At 46.4% G+C, this 24,465-nt stretch overlaps 2 protein-coding genes and 1 long non-coding RNA gene across 5 annotated transcripts in view; 2 read left to right on the forward strand and 1 right to left on the reverse strand.

Annotated features, from left to right (window-relative positions):
* Window positions 1-2,875, forward strand: part of LOC131132540 (uncharacterized) — a 38,421-nt gene extending 35,546 nt beyond the window's left edge. Inside the window, exon 7 of the long non-coding RNA XR_009130388.1 lies at window positions 1,114-2,875. This is a non-coding gene — a long non-coding RNA (uncharacterized LOC131132540). The remainder of the gene's footprint in view (window positions 1-1,113) is intronic.
* A 495-nt stretch (window positions 2,876-3,370) lies between these two features.
* On the forward strand, window positions 3,371-7,312 carry ccnk (cyclin K). Of its 2 annotated transcripts, none has more exons than XM_058078095.1 (11): window positions 3,371-3,637; window positions 4,158-4,393; window positions 4,718-4,799; window positions 4,866-4,997; window positions 5,517-5,622; window positions 5,701-5,758; window positions 5,835-6,004; window positions 6,063-6,271; window positions 6,351-6,381; window positions 6,453-6,524; window positions 6,594-7,312. In XM_058078095.1, the coding sequence occupies exons 1-11, from the start codon at window positions 3,629-3,631 to the stop codon at window positions 7,112-7,114; spliced, it is 1,626 nt and encodes a 541-aa protein (XP_057934078.1). In that variant the 5' UTR covers window positions 3,371-3,628; the 3' UTR covers window positions 7,115-7,312. The 2 variants fall into 2 exon arrangements, with proteins under 2 accessions (XP_057934078.1, XP_057934068.1); XM_058078085.1 differs by having other exon boundaries at window positions 3,373-3,637; window positions 4,155-4,393.
* Window positions 7,070-24,465, reverse strand: part of ccdc85cb (coiled-coil domain containing 85C, b) — a 35,297-nt gene continuing 17,901 nt past the window's right edge. The window contains exons 2-7 of one of the 2 annotated variants that reach the window (XM_058078178.1): window positions 19,789-19,868; window positions 18,482-18,523; window positions 12,968-13,069; window positions 10,298-10,390; window positions 10,056-10,154; window positions 7,070-9,141 (exon numbers count right to left, since the gene is read on the reverse strand). In XM_058078178.1, coding sequence (XP_057934161.1) covers window positions 9,052-9,141; window positions 10,056-10,154; window positions 10,298-10,390; window positions 12,968-13,069; window positions 18,482-18,523; window positions 19,789-19,868 — 506 coding nt within the window. In that variant the 3' untranslated portion in view covers window positions 7,070-9,051. The remainder of the gene's footprint in view (window positions 9,142-10,055; window positions 10,155-10,297; window positions 10,391-12,967; window positions 13,070-18,481; window positions 18,524-19,788; window positions 19,869-24,465) is intronic. The other variant, XM_058078187.1, reaches the window with a different exon arrangement.

Consider the following 24,465-nt stretch of genomic DNA (forward strand, 5'->3'; position numbering starts at 1 on the left):
AATCACTAAAATATATGTTTTGATTAAAAAACATATTAGCCAATAGAAGCCATTTCTGGAAAAGGCGTCATGTCAAATACAATATTAGGGAAAAAGTCATTTCATTTACTAAAATGTTTTCATTCATTTTCCTTCTATTTAAAGTTATTTCAAATTAAAAACAACTACACGCGAAGCAAACATCTGAAATGCTAAATGTCAGAGAAATATGAAACATGTCTGGTTTTCGAGACTGGAATTACTTTCACTAAACTGTTCCAATGTTGAATCCTTTTATTTGAATTGAGGATGGTTTAGCCAATCACAAGTCTGAAAAAAGTCTTTTGGGGAAAAGCCATCACGGTCATACTAAATGAGATTCCAGACAACAAGACAAAAAGCCAACAATGGAATTATTTCATGAATCATTTGTTTCATTCATCACGACATCACAAAAGTGGGGAAACATTCAGAGTAACCGTACATTTTTTGCCTTTTAAAATGGCCTGACTTACTGTTTATCACTACTTGAGTCACTCATGGGGCACCAAAATCGGTAATAATAGAACCTTGAATATGCTGCCTTTTTCACGACGGCCGCCTGCGCCTCCAACGGAAGCTAAAGCAAAAGCCAGTAAATTGAACATGTGGAGCCCCAAAGACAGTGCCGCACGGCGCCTGCTGTGAGACGGCAGCGCCCTCTGCTGGCCCGGGTGGTGAACGGCAAAGTGCGTCCTCCCTCGGCAGACCTGATGCGGCTGCAGCCTCCTTAATTGAACTGAAGAGAGGCCTTGAAGGGCAGATTGTGTTCACTTTAAAGGCAATTAATGGCACTAATGAGCCGTCCTAATTCACTGTATTCACACGTTTAAGTGCTGATGTAAAGCAGTTGAAACACTGCCCCCCACCCCCACCCCCCATCCCTCCAATACCAGCGTTTCAATGTTGACACCATTTCCTGGCGGATCAGCAGAGGAAGCGCGTTGGCTCGCCACTGCGATACATTTTACAGTCGCGGGTATTAATAAAAGATGGCGAGCAATTTTAAGAGCATTAGAAGTTTGATTGCTGGGGGGCAGGCCTGGGGGACTTTCAGGCCTACTAATTATTTATATAAATGAAATGTCATCTCAGCTCTGGCTCAAGCAGACATAACCTCGGCACGACTGGAGAGAGCCGAGCGGCGACGGCACGACAGCCATCGTTCACACGTGGGCCCGACAACATGGCCGACCCGACCCATCACCCCATCTCTTTTTCCTTCCTTGTTGCCCCGGCGCATGCGAAAGGAAGACGATATGAAGAGCTGATAGACTCCTCCCTGCCCCTCCCTTGACGCCCCCCCCACCCCCCTTGGGTGCTGTCAATAATACATCCATGCCTCCATTATAGCGTGTATCTGCCAAGGCGGCGCCCAGCCTCTGTTTGTGGACATGGGAAATCTTTTAAGTCCAAAGTGTTGCCTCTGAGGGGACACGCCGTCTAATGGGTGCTACCTGAACGCACCGCCGGGTATTTACACAAAACAAGCACACCACAAGGAAAAGTTGAGGCCGACGCACAAGCACCAGAACCTCTTAGATGCAACAAGGTCTGGCCCAGGGAGGCCAGTCCGCCTCTGAGTGGTTTGGCTTTGGGGGGAAAGGAAGTCGGAGTTACTGCCATCAACTGTCATGGAGGTTTCACGACAAGTGTTCAACGTTCCGCTAGCCAGTTCGAAGGCCAGACCAGAAACTCTTCTGTACTTTAAGCATGAAGACTAATTCTGGCTGCCATTTCTACCTCTGCCAAGCGCGGCACAGACCCCCTTTTTGCCAACGTTTGTTTGTGTTCAAAATAACTTGAAACCTTCAGAATGGATTTGGATGACCGATGCCTCAGGCCACTAGCCAAAGGTAACGCGACATATTTTAGTAGCCTTCCTTTCTATGTTGCTATGTGACATCAATGCACCCAGGAAGGAAGTTCTACTAAAATACTCCAAGTACGACACGTTAGCATCCATGTAGCTGTTACTACATGCTCACAGCATGGATAGAAAACCTTGGTGGAGCTTTTTGGATCTCTTTGAATAGCTGCCTTGCTAGGCCCAATACGTGTGTCCCATGACGTGCATCCATTAGCTGCCTCTTTCTACCTCTTTGTTTATCTTTACAACACACAGAGGAAACAAAGACTTGAGTTAATTACATTTTTTCACACTCGTAACTGTCGTACAAGTGTAAAAAGAAGTTAACCGTTGCAGTTAGTGAAACAATAGTTAAAAAAAATCTCCAGTCTGAACTTTGATGCATCCTTTGATGCTCGGATTCCAACCCTTACAGGTTGCGGTACACTTCCCGTGCACTCGGGTCCCTAAAGCATCGTCTCAAAATAGGTCACATGTATGAGTGGTAAGCCACGTATAATGCACTTTTTATGAGCAGGGGGCGGGCAACGCAGAGCTGGTGAGGTCCAGAGAGCCCTGGGTTCAAAGGTCAGAGGCGTCCATTTTGATACCAAGCGTGACATCAACAATGAGACGCTCATGCTAATGTGAAGATTGTGTGGCTTCATTATGCAATGTTTAATATTAATAAAGAAAGTATCATCTATTATTTATGCCATGATTTACTGAGTGTGTGTGTGTGTGTGTGTGTGTGAGTGACAGATTGAGACGCTGCCTTGCTAAGGGCGATACAAGCAGACAAGGCTCTTACTTTTCCGCGGGACGCATCCTGACAATTCCTCCCCCAGTTAAGAGGATTTGTCCGAGCACGGATGAATTTATAATGCATGCAGATTCCACTTTTTAATACGGACGTAAATGATTCACACGTCTCAGAGGTGAGGCTGCCATGTAGATGTGGGAGAGCAGGGGGGCCTGGGGGGGTCAACAGGCGAACTTTTCACAGGCAAGTTGACAACGGAGTGGACAGGTCGCGTTCAAGCAGATCCTGATGTATTTTATTCATTGTCATACTCAATTTTATTGTTATCTGTAAGTTATTTGGGATTTTTTTTTGCCCCGGAGTGTCTTCATTCTTGTTCCTTCTTCTTATCAGTCATCTTTCTCACATCCCACTCTCAAATCATCCAATAAGAAGAGATAGAATTTTGAGAAATATACATCTGACTAATTCCACCACTTTCCCGCCACAAGCACACGTTTTAGCATAGAGGTCAGCAAGGGTCCAAGCAGGAAAAGTGGTCTTTTCGGCCATTTGACAAATGACTTTTTAAGAATAACGTATCATAGTTTATTCAATTACATACATCTTTTTCTCGGCTGGTCTTTAGTTATTTGGCTCCCTCTAGTGGACTTGATCGGAAGTTTTTAAAAAAAATCAAGTGATAGAGTACGGTATTCTTTTTCCTACAATGTGTTTACAGAGGTTTAAAATATCAACCATAGCATAGTTTGCCATAATATGTGTCTACATATAAACATTTGTCGATTTTTTTCGTTTGTTTCATTTTCATTTTTTTCAGTCAGTCAGCCGGTTTACCACGGGCCGCGCATCGTGACGTCAGACGCATGCGTAGTGTACGTAAGCCATAATGGCTGCGTCCTCGTCACAATGGACGACATCTACTAGCTAGCACTCGTTCAACCACCTCCGATTTGTTGTCTCCGTCGTTTGGATTGACTTTTTAAACCAGCGGATACATGTTAAAGGTGAGTCATCCTCTATAAATCAAGCAAATGTGAGAGTTGTTGACTTTGCCGGGATGTAAACCGCAGCTACTTAAGTTTTCAGGCGGCGCTCTGCTTGCTAGCTAGCTTCTTTAGCTAAAGGTGGATAAGCCGCTATATACTTATTTTATTGGGGCATAATGTGGAATATAAGAGTCCCCAATTTATGGGTGTTTATTGGGAAAGATAATTATGTTAAAAGAATGACACAAGTCTGACCTCGGACAATAGGAATGCTGACAGTTTCAATGATGCTTACGCATGGACTACATATTCCACAATTCTATCCTCTTAAAGTTAACGACTAACATGCTAATCACTGAGACATTGAGGACCAATATTGTATTCTTTATTAGTGTAATATGTGTATTTCCTACTACTAAACTTGGTATTTGTATTGTAGACTCTAGACTGTATTGTAGCTTGTTTGTGATGTTGCGATTTGAATGGAACTATTATTCATCTTTATGGGTGTGTTTATTTTTTAAATGTGTTGCAGCAGGTCGGCACTGCAGGCCCGTCTTCCATCGCCTCTCCTCAGCAAATGAAGGAGTCCAAGGACATCATGGCCACACCGGGCCAGGCCATGCTGGACCACATCAAGCCGTGCTGGTACTGGGACAAGAAAGACTTGGCCCACACCCCCTCCCAGTCTGAAGGCCTGGACCCTGGCACAGAGGCCCGCTACCGCAGAGAGGGGGCTCGCTTCATATTCGACGTGGGCACACGCCTTGGCCTGTATCCTCTTTGATTGTTTTTTTTTATTTTGCCCATCATCCACAATCCTTATCTCCAACTTTCTCTGTTCTGCAAATATGAAAAGAGGCAGGTAATGAATACATGCAACGAGACACAGCTGTTCCACATAGAAAGCCCACTATCACAACAAGCTCACTCTCAAAAATTAATATGCACCTCATGTTATGCAAATGGACCCTTGTTGTTTTTTTTCAATGGGCTTTCTTAGGTGGGTCCTATTATGTGCATTTTAGCTGCCTCTTTTATTCCGTTTGTGTTGTAAGTCACATGACCGGCACACATGATCTCCTTAACCAGAGGCAGACACTATGACACGCTGGCGACGGGCATCATCTACTTCCACCGCTTCTACATGTTCCACTCCTTCAAGCAGTTCCCCAGATACGTATGTTGACCACATGGGTGTGGAGCCACGTATGCCAATCAATGTTGGTGACGTGTGTGTTGCCAGGTGACGGGTGCCTGCTGCCTCTTCCTGGCCGGCAAAGTGGAGGAAACGCCCAAAAAGTGCAAAGATATCATCAAGACGGCACGCAGTTTGCTCAACGACGTGCAGTTTGCTCAGTTTGGGGACGACCCAAAGGTAGACTTGGTTATAGTACACATAGGCCTGTCACCATGACCAATGTTGTTGGTCACTAATTGATTGGTCAGTAATTGTGCTACAAGTTATCCATAATACATTTGAGTGACATTTTTTAGATAATTTTTCATTGTGATGAGAGGTGTAATTCCCATCTGACCCACTATATTGTACTTGAGTATGGTGTGCACAGTGTATCTGTGTGAGACAGTCGCTTGTTCATTTTGTTAAAAACAGAAACCATCGCTGCACCTCCATTCATGTTAGTGGATGCTGCCTCACCACACTAGCCACTAAATCCTCTTCATCCAGGTCAGAGCCCCCTCACTCCGTTCACCAATGCACACAGACAGAGGCAGAGTGAACCCTCCTGTCATCCAGCCTATGTTAATTATCCACCTTTAACTTTCTATTGATCAGTTTGTCAATTATCGTGACGGGCCTAATAATACAAATCCTAACTGAAACCTTGTGAGTGGAGCAGGGTTAGCAGAGTCTTGGTTTCATTGTGTCCCACAGGAGGAGGTGATGGTGTTGGAGAGGATCCTCCTCCAGACCATCAAGTTCGACCTGCAGGTGGAGCATCCTTACATGTTCCTGCTGCGCTACGTCAAGCAGCTGAAAGGTGAGATGCCGACATGACGACTATCCTTCCACGTTGGAAGTCAGTGTCTGACATTCCTGACATTCTTACGCTTTCAAGGGGAGAAGAACAAAGTCTGCAAGGTGCTGCAAATGGCCTGGACCTTCGTCAACGACAGGTGAGCTACCAGTCAGCTGACTGTACACGCATCACGCTGGCAGAGATTGACGGTGTTACACCCCCACCCCACCCAGCCTATGCACCATGCTGTCGCTACAGTGGGAGCCAGAGATCATCGCCGTGGCCGTCATGTACCTCGCCGGCCGCCTCTGCAAGTTCGACATCCAGGAGTGGACCGCCAAGCAGTCGTCACGCCGCTGGTGGGAGCAGTTTGTGCAGGACGTCCCTGTGGAGCTGCTGGAAGGTAGGAAGGTGTGGTTGGTGTCCTCTCGCATGTCCTCACCGCCTCGTGTCTCTGGTAGACATTTGCCATCAGATCCTGGACCTCTACTCCCACGGCAACAAGCCCATCCCTCAGCAGGTGCAGGAGAAGGAGCGCGGGCCCGCCTCCATGCCACCGGCCCCACCTGTGCCGCAGGCTCCGCCCCAGCCCGCCAACCCTCCCCTACCACCCACCAAGAAGACGTCCCCTCAGAGTGCCAGCCCCACGCGCCAGCTCAAACGCACACACGTGAGTGGCTAGTGAGGGGTTCATCTCTACCTTCCTTGGCATTTCTGCAAAATCAGCTCCAATCTGTTTTCACTTGCAGGCCTCCCCCAAGGATGAACCAAAGCCCCCAGGTAACCCCCGCCACCCTTCTCATTTCAACACCCAACACGAGCAGGTTTGATCATGCTTTCATGTCCGCCAGAACAAGTTGGATCAAAGATTCCTCGCCTGGAGAGCCCCATGCCCCCTCTGCCTACATCACAGCCGCCCCCGGGTAAGACACCCCACATATGAAAGACCCCTGGGTTGTTTGCATGTGGTTATTTTTTCTTCTCCTTCACAGAGCGCAAACCCGCTGCTCCAGCCCCTCCCACTGAAGCAGAACCACAGAGCGAAGCTGCTCCCCCACCCCCTAGCCAGCCCCCTCCCCTGCCACACCGGCCCCCGCCGCCTCCACCCTCCAACTACGTCATGTCCACTAGCAGCTCCTACATGTCAGGCGAGGGCTACCAGAGTCTTCAATCCATGATGAAGACTGAGGCCCCCTCCTACGCTCCGCCAATGCCACCCACTTACGCACCCCCGATGCCGCCCTACCATGTTTACCCTCCACCCACAGCGCCCCCGCCAGTCCCTCCCCCACCTGCCACTTACCCACCGCCGACCATGCCTCCAAGCTATCCACCACCAGGGTACAACAGCTACCCACCACCTCACATGCCCCCCACCCATGTACCCCCTCCTGGCATCGGCCTCCCTCCCACCGGGTACCCGCCTCCACCCCCTGTGCCTCAAGGTCAACCACAGGTGCCCCTACCCCCGCCACCGGGCATGCCCATGAACCGTGGAGGGTGGATGAGATGACAGAGTGTACCCAAACATCCCAAAGGCGAAGCAGGATCCTCATGGTGGGATCAACCTGATATCGTGATGTGATATCAAACACTGGATCATTGACGTTGTACATTTCATCCTTACATTCCTACGTTGGTTTCACACCCGCTTCTTTGCTTTTGTGTCATAGTGGCACTTGGAAAAATAAAATGACTTTTTTTCAATCAATTTCACCTGTTTTTTTTGTTGCAGGCCAAAGTTGCGCATTTGCGCCACAGGGGGGCAGTGTTGGTGCAGGAATGAAGACGCATGGAGCCCGTTTGTTCTATTTTCATCAAGTCGTTTATTTAATTTCTTTCATTGGAGTCTAAAGTGGCCTCTTCCATCTGTTTGGTCCTCAGGATGAGTGAGCTTGGCGAGAACATGCTAGCTAGCCTTTCTAGAACATGGGCTCCGGCTTTCAGCTCGACTTGACAAAAACTAAGGACGAGGTGAGCTGTTTCTTTTCTTTATGACTGGCAACACTGAGGTTGTTTATTTGCCAAGCACGGCTCCTCTCTAACAGAGCGGTCCTTGTGGACTCGATGCTGTGTCCTGGTCATCATGCGTCAATGAAAGACTAGCAATGCCCAACACAAACCCACAGGGAAGACAAAGTGTTGACGCCACATTAGTCTGGGGAAGATCTGAATGCCTCTCAATCTCTGAATTGGTGTCTGGTGTTTATAGCATTTTGTAATTGTAATTTGTTCCTATGCATTGGGAGGCGGTGTGCTTTACAGGTATCGGTATTGGTATTGATGGCGTCGTCATTGAGGAAACGTGCAGTCCCATTTGTTGGACCGCGTGTCCCAGTTTTTACTCATGGAAATATGGCCACCCTTCAATATCCAGCATCACTAAAACAAAATCCTAAAGAGTTCACGCAAATATTCTTAAAATTTTACAGCTCACGAGCTACCTGTTGGAGACCACATGTTCCAGAATGATCCCCATGTAAACGCTGTGCGGCCAAGTACATCACTTCCTACAAGATCATGGCTTCGGATTGATCACTCCCTAGAAAAAAGGCCACTTTTATCATGAGTGAATCGATGTTATTTGGGAGAAGAGATGGGAGGGGCCACAGCTGCCCAATCACAAGGCAGCAAAAGACGCGCTTCCATCGCTATCCACGCGTTTGACATCACAACATCTTTTCTTTCTTGATCAGGGGACAGAGAGAAGTGTGTGGAGAACCAAAGGTTCCAAAAGCATGCAGTGGAAAACACGGACAAGTTCTACCCGGAAGCTGTTGTTCCGTGCTGACTATGCGGTATTTCTTCCACAAAGGCGCTAAAGCTGTCGCCCTCCCAACCTGAGAAGATGATTGTCGAGCATGCACACAGCATCCTATCATTGGTGGTGGTTTTGTTCACCGTTAGAAAGTACGAAACGCTGATTCCTAAAACAGCAAGATCATAAAAAAACATTAATACCAAAAGTTGATCACATGGCCACGCTAAAACAAACATGGTAGACACCGTGGTCCTAAACGAGCGAGAAGGTGCTAGGTCACAGTGGGTTTGCACTAGTTAACACTTTTGTACGCTAATGCTAATGTAAAGTCCCTTGGATGGGGGGGGGGGGGGGGGGGGCTTGACAGGTGCAAGGGGGTGCTACAGGAGGTAATATCAAAAATATTCCAAGATGGACTCCTGCCCCCCCGCCGGCTCGGAAGCGCTGTGCTTGGAACTCGGTAGCTTAGTGTCACATGACGTGAGTCTTTCCTGTCGCCTCAACGGGTTCAAAACCAAAACAAAGTGGCGAGCCAGTCAGGTGCAAAATTGTCGGACGCTGGCAGAGATGAAAACACGAGTGAGGAGCGGACCGGGCGGTCGCTGATGGAGCCTGTCTGAGTGTGTGGCGGAGGGAACCCGGTCAGGGCGGCGGACCGGTCGCCATGCAGGTGGGCACGCATGCTCATGCTACAGTGGACCCTTGAACTGGTTTCCTGACAGGTGCTGCCTGATGGACAGTTTGGACCCCGCAGCGTCACCCAGCTTCCTCCACACCACCTGGAAAGACATGACAAATGGCCTCATCAGTGGACATCCTCTGGCCGTGCATGCACTGTTAGCGCGGCGGGAGTTGGACAGCTCAAATAAGCATGTTCAGACGGCCTGAAAGTTCACACGCACAAAAAAAACATTTTGGAATCAAAATGTCCAAACTACGTACTTCTGCTGGCGTTTCTGCTGGGAAAAGGGAGTGTTGCTTTCCAAGTGAACAGGCACAGGAAGAACGGCTTTGGAAGGGCCTTGATTGGCTCACCCGCACGGGTCTTCTTGCTTCATCAGAGCATTTTTTTGGGACCTCATTGTGAAGCACTGTGGGTGCCTTATGAGGGCGCCATGACATCTAATCCATCATTCTGATGATGATCAACTCGTCTTTTTGAGTCATCTTTCCATGGAGCCCAGGTGACGAGGACACGGAGGCCAGGGGGTCTCAGTGTTAGTGTCAAATAAGGCCCAGTGGTCACGGCGAGTCGCCATGAAAGCGTCCACACGGACACGCGCATTCCCGTCCTTTTGTCTCTGTCTCCAGAGAGGGCGGGTCGGCCCACAGAGCCGCCATTGTGTGTCTGCCGAGCACCGATAGCCTCGCTCTCCTCACGGCACCTTTCAGCGCCAGCTGGGGAAGATGGAGGGTGCTGGGAGGGGGTGTGGGGTTCTTTTCCCACAGCGCTCCTATTTAATTGCTCTGACAGCTCAACTAGGGCGACCCCCCCCCCACATACACAGAAAGATGGAGGGGAAAAGAGCAAGAAAGACGATGAAGAGCTTGGTGCTCATTAGTACAACCGCCTACTTTACACTGTAAAAAGTGACCAACGTTAAAAACACAAGCTTCTCTCCTTTGCTGCATCCCATAATAGCAACCTGTGTGTGTGTGTGTGTGTGTGTGTGTGTGTGTGTGTGAAACTGACGTTGCACATCTCCCGCACGATGGCCTTCTCCTTCTCACTCAGGTCGTCCTCGTAGTCTTCAGGAACCTGCTTGTCCAAGTTCTCGTGGACCTCCAGAACCTGCCAGGATGCCAGAACGCAGTTGAGACGCTTCATTAGGTATGCTAGCTGGCTATTAAAGAGTGCAAGTGCGCTATCTAGTGGCATAAGTTGGTAAAATGACACTTATTGAAATATAGCACAAAGAAATAAGCCCCGCCTACCTTCATGGCGTGCACCACGGCCTCGGGCTTCTGGACGCAGGACAGATATCCCGTGGCCGGGGAGGATTCGCTGTTTGGAAGACGGCCTGTTCCCTGTCAGGAGGAACCATCCCAAACATTCCTGCTGTTATTAAGGCTCACTAAGGCAGAACATCATCCTCTAATTTGCATAATTGCTTGTGATGAACGTGCAATGGACGCCGTGGGAGACCAACATGGAAAGCATAACTAGCATCTCTGCTAACACAAGCCAACTTTCTCTTTGTGGGCTTTTTCATTCACTAACAAGATGGAGCCGCCTGGCTGTACTTTGCAATGGGGGGGTGGATTAAACATGTTTATGTCTTTTGTGTCATTCATCAAGTGTTAAGGATTCCCAATTTAGTTGTGTGGTCCTTTGGAAAATGGCCGCCAGTGAAGGGGTACTCCTTTAGAAAATGGCCGCCAGTGAAGGGGTTGTCCTTTGGAAAATGGCCGCTGCTGAGAGAGGGTTAGGGTTAAAATGTCTTGTAAAATGGTTGGCATTGAAAGAGTTAATAATAGGACGTTTCACGGGTAGGACAAAGCTGAGGTGAAATGTAGAGAACTTCTTAGCACATCTGTACTAAATGTGAACGTTGCCAGGTTGGAGGAAAATCTTTGGACGGTCCGGCAATAATGAATGTTGCTTGCAGGAAACAGGAAGCCGTAAGAGGCGGTCCTTGGCTATCGATGGCGTGCCACAGGCTGTCTTGGTCTGCTTCTGTCTGGCAACCAGAATGAGCATTGTTTGTTTCCTTCATGACGTGATTCCCAAGATGGCGTTGGCGAGGGAAAACCAAACGCCTTACCAGCACTGGTCCCCGGGTGGCGGCGGTTTGCTAGGTCAGCCAGTAAGAATCTCCTGTGGACTCTGAAGACCAAATGTGGAAATGAGGGATGGAAGGTTTTCCATGGAAAGTGCAAACAGGGCTGCTTCTTTGGAAGGAAAGACGTCTAAACACGGCATGGCGGCCAGACGCGTAGAAATCAGAGATGAAGGCTTTGCGAGGATTCTCCACTTCGTCTTCCTCAGCGACTCACCCCAAAGCGAAGGAGCAGGAAAAGATGACATGATGGATCAGGACGTCGCCATCCATCCCTGGCCGCACACGCAGGAAGGCAATCAATCGGCATCTGTCCCGGCGGCGGAATCGTTAGCCGGATTATTCGGCCGCCACGTTGCCATCGCTTTGGAGTGACACTAACTTCCTGTGTGCGTGGTTCTCGCCGTCCTCAACCCGACAACAAGATTCCTCAGATGCTTGATGGGAAATGATGTAAAAATCATCCTTCATTTTAGAAGACAATATGAGGAGAACATCTCCAACAACCATCTTGTGGCTACGCTATCGACTCCATGGGATGTTTGGCTGTGGGGATGGGCTTCAAGGTCGTATGTATTTAGAGTGGCGCCTATGAGGGGGCGGAGGTCAAGTCAATATGCTGACCTGGCCACAATGGCAGGTGACGCCGCTGCAACGAGGCACGCCATCACATCATGATGTCCTTTTTGCTTCCAGTGCCACTGTGACCTTCCTGAGGCATCGAGAAAACACCGACTTGACCCCCCCCCCCCCAATCCACAGAGGGACTGCCTGCAAAGGACCTGCAGTATCAGCATTCGGGAGCAAGTATGAGGTGGAAGAAAAAGAGGAATATACATCCAAAAACATCCATACATCCCTCTGGGCATCGGACAACGGTGCAGCGGTGCGTTCAATGACGTTTCAAAAAGTGGGACAAATCACATTAAACATTCAAAAACTGTGGCAATAGTTAGAGTATTGTAATAAAATAATATGTACTGTAGTATAATAATACATTTGTATGTGTTTCAATGTGTTTTAAAAGAGAAATGAAATTTGGATGAAATGTTTGAGCTATTTTCTACATTTCACGAAGGAAAGGTACGTTGTGGAAATTACTTAATAATAATCCTTTCTGAATGTTCCTCAATAGGCTTTTTACTCACAAATATTTAGAATTTAAAAGCAGTATCTCATCTTAAACTCATCTTATTTTGAGCTGACACAAATAAACAAAAACATGTTAGTGTAAGAGGTCTCACTCGCTCGCATTTTGGATTTGCTGAACGTTTGTGGGCAAGTTTAAGAGCTAATATGCTAATAATAAAGTAAAACACTAATACAAAAATATGCTTGCTGACTGTATTTTTTAAAAAATGTCCCAAAGTTCCCACATTAATATACTTTTACATAAAATTGGATGTAATTATCGTTGTAGTTGCACATCGAAATGTTTACCACAAAGAGATTTCCCCTACTTATTATAGATAAAAACTTATTTCAATCTGCAATCAAATGTGATTAATTGGGAGTTAACTATGGACAAAATGTGATTAACTGCAATCAAATATTTTGGGCAAAAGGCCAATACGGGACATGGCTAGTATACTTCCTGTATATATGATGTAGTATATACAGTAGACACATGGCCTGTATACCTTCTGTATACATGATGTAGTATATAGAGTAGAGAATATTTTTTCCAACCCAACCTAATAACGTTGTCAGAACATCATCATCATTATTCTGATAAAATGCCAACCCTCTCCTGTTGTTGTACAATGTGTGTGTGTGTGTGTGTGTGTGTGTGCACGTTTGTGTGCGTGCACGTGTGCGTACTGACCAAGGGCATGGCGTCCTGGCGCTGGGGCAGCGAGGACAGCTGGGACTCGGAGTGGTAAAGGGTCATGCCTTTCCTCAGGGCTCGGAGGTCACCTGGGTTGCACTGGGCGGGGCCAGAAAGAAGCACATGTGAGACGCGCTGACCCCACATATGAAATCCATAAGGACTAATGCCCACATTTCCACGGAGCCGACATGTTGGATCCCGCCTGTTTTAGTTTTAGTCCTCGTGTCCCGCGGTGACACTGTGCTTCCTGTTGTCATCCGCCCCCCTCCCCCCCAGCGTGTCGCCATGTAAGAACATGTGACACCCAGGAGCGCCGGGGCTAAAAATATCCCACAGAGCTGCGGGGACGCGTCTAAGATGTGCACGCCGTCGTCCGTCTGGCTCCGTTATCTTATGAACGCACGTGCGAGCGTCCCGCTAACCTTTCCCTTCCTTCCTGTGGCACTTCCTCATCTCTCCGTTTGGGTTCCTGTCCTGTCACTCCCTGCCGGCGACGCCTCCTCCGGGCTTAGCCGCTGTCAGCACGCGAGCCCTGAAAATGTCGGATCCGCTGGAGTGAAGCAAAGCATCAACGACCTCAATGCGTCTCGCGGCCACCCGATCATAAGGCCCCCATATCCCCCGTTCCGCTCCGCCGACTTCTATTCGTCTTTTTACATCTTCAGCTTCCCCAATGAGCCAGAGGACTTTTCATCCGACTTGACTCGGGACCGTTTGGAACAACTGGGAATGTTTTGTGTTCTTGTCAGACCTTGGCTGTGAAGCGTTGGCGCCATAATCCGCACCCTCCCCCGCAGGTTGCCAGGATTCCGCTGCCACCCCCTCCCCCGCAGGCTGCCCTCCATCGCTAACCAAAATAGCAGCACCTATAGCAGCTAAAGCGCCATCTCTCTGTGTCCACAGGGACACACCCAGTCCACCTCCCGGAAGCCCCCGAGGCTCCATGTCCATCATGTGAGCGGCCTGTGAAGCTACCAGCCAGCCAGCGACTAGCTTCAGCACACACTGGCGCCCGATGCCTCAGGCCACTAGCCAAAGGTAACGCTACGTATTTTACTTTACCTTCCTTTCCGTGTTGCTATGTGACATCATGCACCCTGGTTTGATTTCTGCCGTGTTTCACAGATTGCCCCGGTGCCACACTTTGGACACCCGAGTGTGTTATACCAGGAAGGTGTGATGCAGGAAGGCGACACTATGTCCATTTAAGACATATACTATATATAGTGTGTATATACTATATATAGTGTGTATATATATATCTATATATATATCTATATATATATATATATATATATATATATATATATATATATATATATATATATATATATATATATATATATATATATATATATAAAATAAAATAAATAAAAAAAAATATATATATATATATACACACACATAACCACTATGTACTATGTACTATGTCCATTTAAGGCATATTGTATATATAACCCTAAATATAACCTGTACTATGTACTATGTCCATTTAAGACATATTGTATACTATATGTGTGTTTATGCAAATAAAAGCTTTACTCTGCAGCTGAGTGAATAAACGCCCCAAAGCAAACATGAGGAAATACAGTAAATGCTTCATTTAATGTGTTTTATTATTTTTTTTGGGGGGGGGGACTCAACCTTTCTAAAGCACCACAACTAAACACGCAACACCCGCCGGAGGGGCGAGTGCGTCATCAAGGCAGCAGCGTGTGCAAAAACGACGGGAAGCTAAAAGAACATGCGTGTGCACATGCAAAGCTGTCCTTTTTAAATTTTTGGTCACATTTTTTTAATGCACTTTAATGCAGCAGGAGGATGTAGAAACCTCCCACATTGTCATCAGAGGTCCCGGCAGACCCCAAAGAAGGCTAAAATTGCCACTTTTTTCACATGTTGATTTTTGACAAAAAAGGTAAGGGGTTAACGTTACCTTTTTTAATTTTTGGTCAAAAATGTTTTATGCAATTTAATGCAGCAGGAGGATGTAGAAACCTCCCACATTGTCATCAGAGGTCCCGGCAGACCCCAAAGAAGGCTAAAATTGCCACTTTTTTCACATGTTGATTTTTGACAAAAAAGGTAAGGGGTTAACCTTACCTTTTTTAATTTTTAGTCAAAAATTTTTTATGCACTTTTCTGCAGCAGGAGGATGTAGAAACCTTCCACATTGTCATCAGAGGTCCCGGCAGACCCCAAAGAAGGCTAAAATTGCCACTTTTTTCACATGTTGATTTAGGACAAAAAAGGTAAGGGGTTAACCTTACCTTTTTTAATTTTTGGTCAAAATTTTTTTATGCACTTTAATGCAGCAGGAGGATGTAGAAACCTCCCACATTGTCATCAGAGGTCCCGGCAGACCCCAAAGAAGGCTAAAATTGCCACTTTTTTCACATGTTGATTTATGACAAAAAAGGTAAGGGGTTAACCTTACCTTTTTTAATTTTTGGTCAAAATTTTTTTATGCACTTTTCTGCAGCAGGAGGATGTAGAAATCTCCCACATTGTCATCAGAGGTCCCGGCAGACCTTAAAGAAGGCTAAAATTGCCACTTTTTTCACATGTTGATTTTTGACAAAAAAGGTAAGGGGTTAACCTTACCTTTTTTAATTTTTAGTCAAAAATTTTTTTATGCACTTTTCTGCAGCAGGAGGATGTAGAAACCTCCCACATTGTCATCAGAGGTCCCAGCAGACCCCAAAGAAGGCTAAAATTGCCACTTTTTTCACATGTTGATTTTTGACAAAAAAGGTAAGGGGTTAACCTTACCTTTTTTAATTTTTGGTCAAAATTTTTTCATGCACTTTAATGCAGCAGGAGGATGTAGAAACCTCCCACATTGTCATCAGAGGTCCCGGCAGACCCCAAAGAAGGCTAAAATTGCCACTTTTTTCACATGTTGATTTTTGACAAAAAAGGTAAGGGGTTAACCTTACCTTTTTTAATTTTTAGTCAAAAATTTTTTATGCACTTTTCTGCAGCAGGAGGATGTAGAAACCTCCCACATTGTCATCAGAGGTCCCAGCAGACCCCAAAGAAGGCTAAAATTGCCACTTTTTTCACATGTTGATTTTTGACAAAAAAGGTAAGGGGTTAACCTTACCTTTTTTAATTTTTGGTCAAAATTGTTTTATGCACTTTTCTGCAGCAGGAGGATGTAGAAACCTTCCACATTGTCATCAGAGGTCCCGGCAGACCCCAAAGAAGGCTAAAATTGCCACTTTTTTCACATGTTGATTTAGGACAAAAAAGGTAAGGGGTTAACCTTACCTTTTTTAATTTTTGGTCAAAATTTTTTTATGCACTTTAATGCAGCAGGAGGATGTAGAAACCTCCCACATTGTCATCAGAGGTCCCGGCAGACCCCAAAGAAGGCTAAAATTGCCACTTTTTTCACATGTTGATTTATGACAAAAAAGGTAAGGGGTTAACCTTACCTTTTTTAATTTTTGGTCAAAATTTTTTTATGCACTTTTCTGCAGCAGGAGGATGTAGAAATCTCCCACATTGTCATCAGAGGTCCCGGCAGACCTTAAAGAAGGCTAAAATTGCCACTTTTTTCACATGTTGATTTTTGACAAAAAAGGTAAGGGGTTAACCTTACCTTTTTTAATTTTTAGTCAAAAATTTTTTTATGCACTTTTCTGCAGCAGGAGGATGTAGAAACCTCCCACATTGTCATCAGAGGTCCCAGCAGACCCCAAAGAAGGCTAAAATTGCCACTTTTTTCACATGTTGATTTTTGACAAAAAAGGTAAGGGGTTAACCTTACCTTTTTTAATTTTTGGTCAAAATTTTTTCATGCACTTTAATGCAGCAGGAGGATGTAGAAACCTCCCACATTGTCATCAGAGGTCCCGGCAGACCCCAAAGAAGGCTAAAATTGCCACTTTTTTCACATGTTGATTTTTGACAAAAAAGGTAAGGGGTTAACCTTACCTTTTTTAATTTTTGGTCAAAAATGTTTTATGCAATTTAATGCAGCAGGAGGATGTAGAAACCTCCCACATTGTCATCAGAGGTCCCGGCAGACCCCAAAGAAGGCTAAAATTGCCACTTTTTTCACATGTTGATTTTTGACAAAAAAGGTAAGGGGTTAACCTTACCTTTTTTAATTTTTAGTCAAAAATTTTTTATGCACTTTTCTGCAGCAGGAGGATGTAGAAACCTCCCACATTGTCATCAGAGGTCCCAGCAGACCCCAAAGAAGGCTAAAATTGCCACTTTTTTCACATGTTGATTTTTGACAAAAAAGGTAAGGGGTTAACCTTACCTTTTTTAATTTTTGGTCAAAATTTTTTATGCACTTTAATGCAGCAGGAGGATGTAGAAACCTCCCACATTGTCATCAGAGGTCCCGGCAGACCCCAAAGAAGGCTAAAATTGCCACTTTTTTCACATGTTGATTTTTGACAAAAAAGGCAAGGGGTTAACCTTACCTTTTTTAATTTTTGGTCAAATTTTTTTTATGCACTTTTCTGCAGCAGGAGGATGTAGAAATCTCCCACATTGTCATCAGAGGTCCCGGCAGACCCCAAAGAAGGCTAAAATTGCCACTTTTTTCACATGTTGATTTTTGACAAAAAAGGTAAGGGGTTAACCTTACCTTTTTTAATTTTTGGTCAAAATTTTTTTATGCACTTTTCTGCAGCAGGAGGATGTAGAAACCTCCCACATTGTCATCAGAGGTCCCGGCAGACCTTAAAGAAGGCTAAAATTGCCACTTTTTTCACATGTTGATTTTTGACAAAAAAGGTAAGGGGTTAACCTTACCTTTTTTAATTTTTAGTCAAAAAATTTTTATGCACTTTTCTGCAGCAGGAGGATGTAGAAACCTCCCACATTGTCATCAGAGGTCCCAGCAGACCCCAAAGAAGGCTAAAATTGCCACTTTTTTCACATGTTGATTTTTGACAAAAAAGGTAAGGGGTTAACCTTACCTTTTTTAATTTTTGGTCAAAATTTTTTATGCACTTTAATGCAGCAGGAGGATGTAGAAACCTCCCACATTGTCATCAGAGGTCCCGGCAGACCCCAAAGAAGGCTAAAATTGCCACTTTTTTCACATGTTGATTTTTGACAAAAAAGGTAAGGGGTTAACCTTACCTTTTTTAATTTTTGGTCAAAATTTTTTTATGCACTTTTCTGCAGCAGGAGGATGTAGAAATCTCCCACATTGTCATCAGAGGTCCCGGCAGACCTTAAAGAAGGCTAAAATTGCCACTTTTTTCACATGTTGATTTTTGACAAAAAAGGTAAGGGGTTAACCTTACCTTTTTAATTTTTGGTCACATTTTTTAATGTACTTTTCTACTTTTCTGCAGCAGGAGGATGTAGAAACCTCCCACACCGTCACCGCAGGCGCAGAACCCACGGAAGGCTAAATCCAACCTTTTTTTCAGCAAATGGGAAAAAGCAAAAAGCCAAAAGCTGAGCTGAAAGTCCCGCCACCACACAGACGAGCGAGTGGAAAAGCCAAAGTCAAAACGAAAAGTGATGGGTTACCTTGGTGGCATGTATCTGTGATAAACTATAACGGTTATGAGCCTGCAGAGAAAAGAAGACAAGCATTGAGTCCTTCCTGCGTTGCAACAGGTTAGCATCACAACTCCACTAATTGCAGCGCTTAGCGGCATCGGGCGGCCTTCTGGGACAGGATGTGAATAGAAGGAATAAAAAGGCTTCAGCGACGCTCCACTGACAGCATGAGAGAGAAGAATGACGGCGCTGACACGGCGCTAGCTAGCTAGCATGTGACCTCACAGTGAACCGGGGGGGGGGGGGGGGTGCTTTGCTGTCATACAGCCCCCCCGCCTCTCCTTGCCACGGGGGTGAGCATCAACACTCACCATTGAAGACTCCGCCATGAATTAAACATGGATAAACACGGCGCTCTGCTAACGATGCGTCAGACAGCCGCCGCCTGCACTGCCTCTCATCTCCGCATCTTCAGGTTTTTTTTGGCTCCGCTCAAAAGTTGCACAAGAGGAGCTCTCGCAGAGTTCAAACGTCGGCTGCCGGAGTATCTTTTGTCGACCGGAGTTTGACCCGGACCATTTCGGCGTGCCATCACGGCGTCTACATCTAAACACACCAGATAATCGATTCCCGGCCCACGGGGAGGGAAATGATTGCCTCCTCGCTGCTCCCACACTTGGTTGTTGAGACCACCTCCACCAGGCAGCTCCACTTCACTCTGCAATATTTCAGAACTAGAAATGTTCAGTGTGGACAAACCTGCTCGTGCTATTCAATGAACGACCTTCATCGTCTTTGGACGGCCCCACTTCACCAAAACTACACAGCCTGAGTACACAATGAATACTAGGAGTGCAAAGGGGGCATAGGGGTGTTACTTCATGTGTACAGGGCTCTAGTCGCATTCAAGACCATACTTAAGAAGGTTTTCTATGCTCTAACAACAAAATCATTCCATTTATTAACATTGCAAATATCGTGGAAATGCTTTTATCGCGGTCGGGTCTGGAACCGATGGACCTTCGTAAAGGAGGGACGAATGTACTGCCAGGTTATGTTGGCCGGATGATAATACTGGATTCGGGGGGGATTGGGAATGATGGGCAACATTAAAAAAACGTGCAGTTCCCCTTTAAATGTGGATGAAACTGCACTTTTGTTCATTTGAGGACAACGACGGAGCTGATCCAAATGAGCATTGGTGGAGGTCCACTCGTGGTCTTTGCTGACGTCAAAGTGGACATCCAAACGTGATAAGGAGTTGCCGGCAACTTGGAATGGTGGATGCGGGATCAATCGTCATGACAACAGCGTGTTGACACACATCACCTCACCTGCGACAGAAGCTTGTTGTTGTCGTCCTCCAGGATTCGCACTTTGGTCTCCAGCTGTCGGATGTAGTTGGAGGAGGGATCTGGAGAAGAAAAGAGGAGAGGAGACCTCATTAGCATTTCAAAGAAGCATCCGGCAGCCGGAGTGGAGGACCAGAGTTCACAAAGGTTTTCTGAGTGGGAAGAACTTGAAACGTGAAATCGTCTTCAAAACCACGAGATGTAAAAAAAGACAACAGCCGTCAAAGGTCAACCAGTGAACATTCCCACTTCGCTAATCCACACGCGACCTCCCTTTCACCCTGCGTCCGCATTCTTGGCCGCCACATGTTTACCGACAACAACCATCCAGGTCCATCGCGTCACGGCCGCGTCTGTAAAGGAGGAGATCGCCATGAAGCTGCGGCGGCGAGTTCAAACGGGGGACACGAAGCAGCGACGCGGTGTTTAATTTACGACATGATGGCAGCCCAAGTCGGCAGACAGGAGAGCCATCAGGAGAACGTTTCTTTTGTTTGAGAAGAAATGTGGGAATGATAACATGGACTTTCACGTGTTTGTGCACGAGGAAGATGAAAAAACGCTTCTTCAAACAGAAGAAAATGTCCTCCAAAGATGATTTCAACGTTAACTGGCCAGTAGAAACAAAATTTACTGTTGAATGCGGAATCGGGCAGAAGTTCACATCATGTGAAGGAGATGAGGGGACTGGAATCATGATAAAAGCATATTTAGAAATTCATATCCAGCTTTTCTATTTTCTATTTCCAGGGACAAAAACACACTATTAACTATGGATTCTTATTGGCAGGTCAGCCTCGCTGAGACCTTGGCTGAAACTGGACGAATGTGCGTCCAGCGACGCTCCACGGAGAGCTTGGAAGTGTGGCGGATCCATCCGAATGCTGGCGATGGAGCGCACGCTTTCCTAACAGTGCAGCAGACATGGAGTCCATCAATGGAGTCATGCACCGACTTTTGGCCGTGTTGTTTTCATGCCGTCTGATGCTGAAGCTTTCCCATCGTCTTCTTCTCAACTATTTTCAGTCTTCATGCATCACACCATGTGACCACGCACCATTGGTGCCACTCAGTTCCAGCACATGCGCCGTATTCACGTTCCCCGCCAAAATACTTCACAAACACACGTGGGGTGTTATGCTTGCCTGTGCAGCAGGAGTGATGCAAACCGCCTCTTGGTCACGTGCTTAAAAGCCAGCAATTAGGATGGATTTTCCTTGTTTTTTTGCAGTATTATTTATTTAGGGTTAGGGTTAGAAACCTCCAGCGGCCAAACTTTGGACCTCCAAGGCCTACAGAAACAAGGAAAGAATGATTTGGGCGATGTAAGACGATATAAGGGGTGTCATAAGACGATACGCAAGGTTGGCTCTACAGGAACGAGACAAGATGAAATTTTAACGTCAAACCTTCTTTTCGGAAAAGTAGAATGACAAAGTATGACAATATATTGCAATCTACCAATATATCTGCTATGTTGCACTGTGTGTATGCTAGCGGACCCGCCTCCACCCACGACTGACCAAAGGGTCCAAACGGTCCAAACGGTCCAAAGGGTCCACTATTTGCACACCCATCCTAGGCCCAATCATCCAGACCCCATCTGGTCCACGCTCATTGATTGATTGATCGATGAGATGTGTTGTTGACATCAGCAGCAAAGACTAAAAACACGCTAAAAGCGCTAATCTCCTGCTTCTGCCTTGTGACCCTCTAATCTGGACTCATCTGCTGCCGGCCTGACCCAGGTCCCGGTCTCAAGCCGATTAGGGTGAAGGTGGCCACGGGTAAACGACAAAGATGGACGCCGGCCGGCGACTGTGCGTGTTTGTGTTCAGCCTGTTTGTGCAGAAGTTGGACGTATCGGCGCTAGACATCCAGCTCTGGTTCAGGTGGTTCACGGAGTCTAGTGTGCAAAAGGCTGAGGCGTTAGCGTTAGCCCCGACGCAAAAGGCAGCAAAAGGCAGCAAAAGGCAGCAATGGCGTATGAGCTTCCTGTGTGGGGGTACATCTACAGCGCACGCTGCACGATTTTAGCATTACACGCCACAACTGAGCGGTCTGAGCGCTAATCCGCTATTGGAACATCCACTCGCACGCATCGCAGCCCCTTTAAGACCCTGATCAGGGGTGAGAGGTTCAGGCAACTAAAGGCTCCCCTGCTTCTCCTCCATACCGCCACCCCTCCGGCTCCAGACCCCCAGGAAGAGCTCAACAAACTAATTAGCCCGCGGGACTGCACTGCTATCCGTCGTTTGATGCACGCCCAGGGAGAGGCCATTATTACGCCTAAACGAGCTCAACGAGATGCTGGGAGCAGATAAGACGGGTGGGGGGGCGGCGTCCATCTTGGCCAAGTGTTGTTTACGCCGTCAATGGAGCCCATGTGTCTATTTGCGCGGAAGGCCGGCGAGTGGCGTGGGCGGCGGCACCAGCCTCCACCCGCCCCCCCGCCGCTCCTGTCATTTCCTATCACGTCAACGCCACCGTGACCCACTTCCAGGAGCCACTGTCGGACGAGCGTCCTGCCGCTAACGTCCCGCTATGACCCCGCTGCAGCAAATTGCAGACCTCTCGTTGTGGTTGACGTCGCCTCAATCAGGGTCCCCACGCTCGTTCCAGCGGGGGCCACGTGGGGGACAGCGAGAGGAAAGCGGCGCGTGGATACGCTACGGCTTTATACGCTTCATCCCAGCGTTGTCATGGAGGTGAACAAGCACCTCACTCATCTTCGTCCACATTTTTGCTTTCTTCTGAAATAACCCTGGGCAATTTTCTTCACGTAATATTCCTTTTTATGCCCATAATATTTTGACTTTAGTCCCATAATTGGAACAAATTTTCCCCCAAAATGACAACTTTATTTTGGTTTTGTTTCTCATGACATTATGACTTCAAAAACATAAAAACTGATTTTTTCTTTCATATTTCAACTCCATCCAACTAAAGTGGTATTTTTTTCCTCATAATATTATGTGTTTATTCTTGGAAAATTGAAACTTTTTATTCTTACTGTTTTTATTACTCCTTATTAAGGTCAACTTGACTCTTTGCTCTTTTCCATTTTTTCTGTTCAACTTTCTTCTTAAATAATCTTTAGTACTTCATAATAAATTCTGTAAATAATCCTTAGCCTAATTTCCCCAAAGTGACAACTTGATTTTGTTTTTTTTTCTCATAAAATGACAACTTTTAATAAATATTATTTTTACTTATTTATTCATTTTTCCAACTCTATGCGACTAAAATGACTAGGGCTAGGGCTAGGGCTAGGGCTAGTTAGGGCTAAGGCTAGGGCTAGCTTGGGCTAGCTAGGGCTCCGGCTAGGGCTCCGGCTAGGGCTAAGTCTAAGGCTAAAGCATCAAATGTTGCGTGCAGCCGTGTGAGACGTTGTGCTGCCAGGAGGCGTACTCGTCACACCCTTGCATGTTCTCTCACCTTGGCATCCTTGGTTGCGAGGAGGTGAGCGCCCAGTCGGCTGTTTGGCAACAAATAAAGCACCTTGCACCACACGTGGAAGACGTAGCGTTAGCGCTGGTGCACATCCAGCATCAAAGGAGGAAATAGGTCAAATGCTTTTGCTTGAAAAAAAGGAACCTCTTATGTTTTCAAGTCGGATCGTCTGACTGTTTAGAAGCCTGCTGTGCAGGACGTCCCTCAGCTTCTCACAGTCCACTTTCATCTCCTCCTCACAGCTGTGTGTGTGTGTGTGTGTGCGTGCATGTGTGCATGCATGTGTGTGTGTGCGTGCATGAGCGAGTATGAATGAGTGCTGAGAAGCCGTGATGGCAGACGAGGCAGATTTTGGAGGCTCCTCTGAGGTTATATTGTGAGAGTTCAAGGCGGGAATCTCTCTCAATTACCTCAAGATGTTGAGGAAAAGAGGAGAAACATCCCCGCTAGGCTCTCGCATTCCGAGGAAGGACAGCTGACCTCGCTGGTGAGCTGCTCCAAAATACCGTATTTTTTATGATAGAAATGTGATTGAAAATAATTGATGGCCGCAGGTTGACCCTGGGACAGATTATTTCCATCCTATGGCCAAAGGGTTTCCCAGCGATGACCATGTCGTGAAAAATGAAAAGATGTGATATTTTATATTGATATTTTACAGCAACACATGTAGATAAGCTAACAAGTTATATACTGTATATTTCATCTCTGCATTGTCACATACTGTAGGTATGTAAGTATTCATTATTATTAATGTCACCTTCACTCTTTCCTCTTTTTTCCCCCATTTTTGCTGTTTTGTTTTTATTTATATAAATGTATTTTTCTTCTTAAGTACTGTTTGTATATTTCGTATATTATGTATATATGGGAAATATGATAATATTATGACCTTATTCCCATATTTCCCATATATTGGCTAGTGGTCGTACTGATGATTAGGCTAATGGAGGGCAGCAAAAAGGCCCCCGGGCTGCACTTTGGACACCCCCATCCTATGGGAACACATCAGTAGAATGTGTTGACCTGTGCTGGGAATTTAGAGAAGAGGAAGGACTGCCACTTGGGTCAGTAGGAGCTTTGTGTGTGTGTGTGTGTGCGTGTTCCTGGTCCGCTTCACTGCCCAGTGTTCGGTCACAGGCAGGCCAGGCCGCCCCAGATAGGGAGAAAGAGAGGCGAGCCAGAGAGGAGCAAGTAGAGCGGGCA

Source organism: Doryrhamphus excisus, chromosome 1 (genome assembly GCF_030265055.1).
Source record: "Doryrhamphus excisus isolate RoL2022-K1 chromosome 1, RoL_Dexc_1.0, whole genome shotgun sequence".
Lineage (NCBI taxonomy): Eukaryota > Metazoa > Chordata > Actinopteri > Syngnathiformes > Syngnathidae > Doryrhamphus > Doryrhamphus excisus.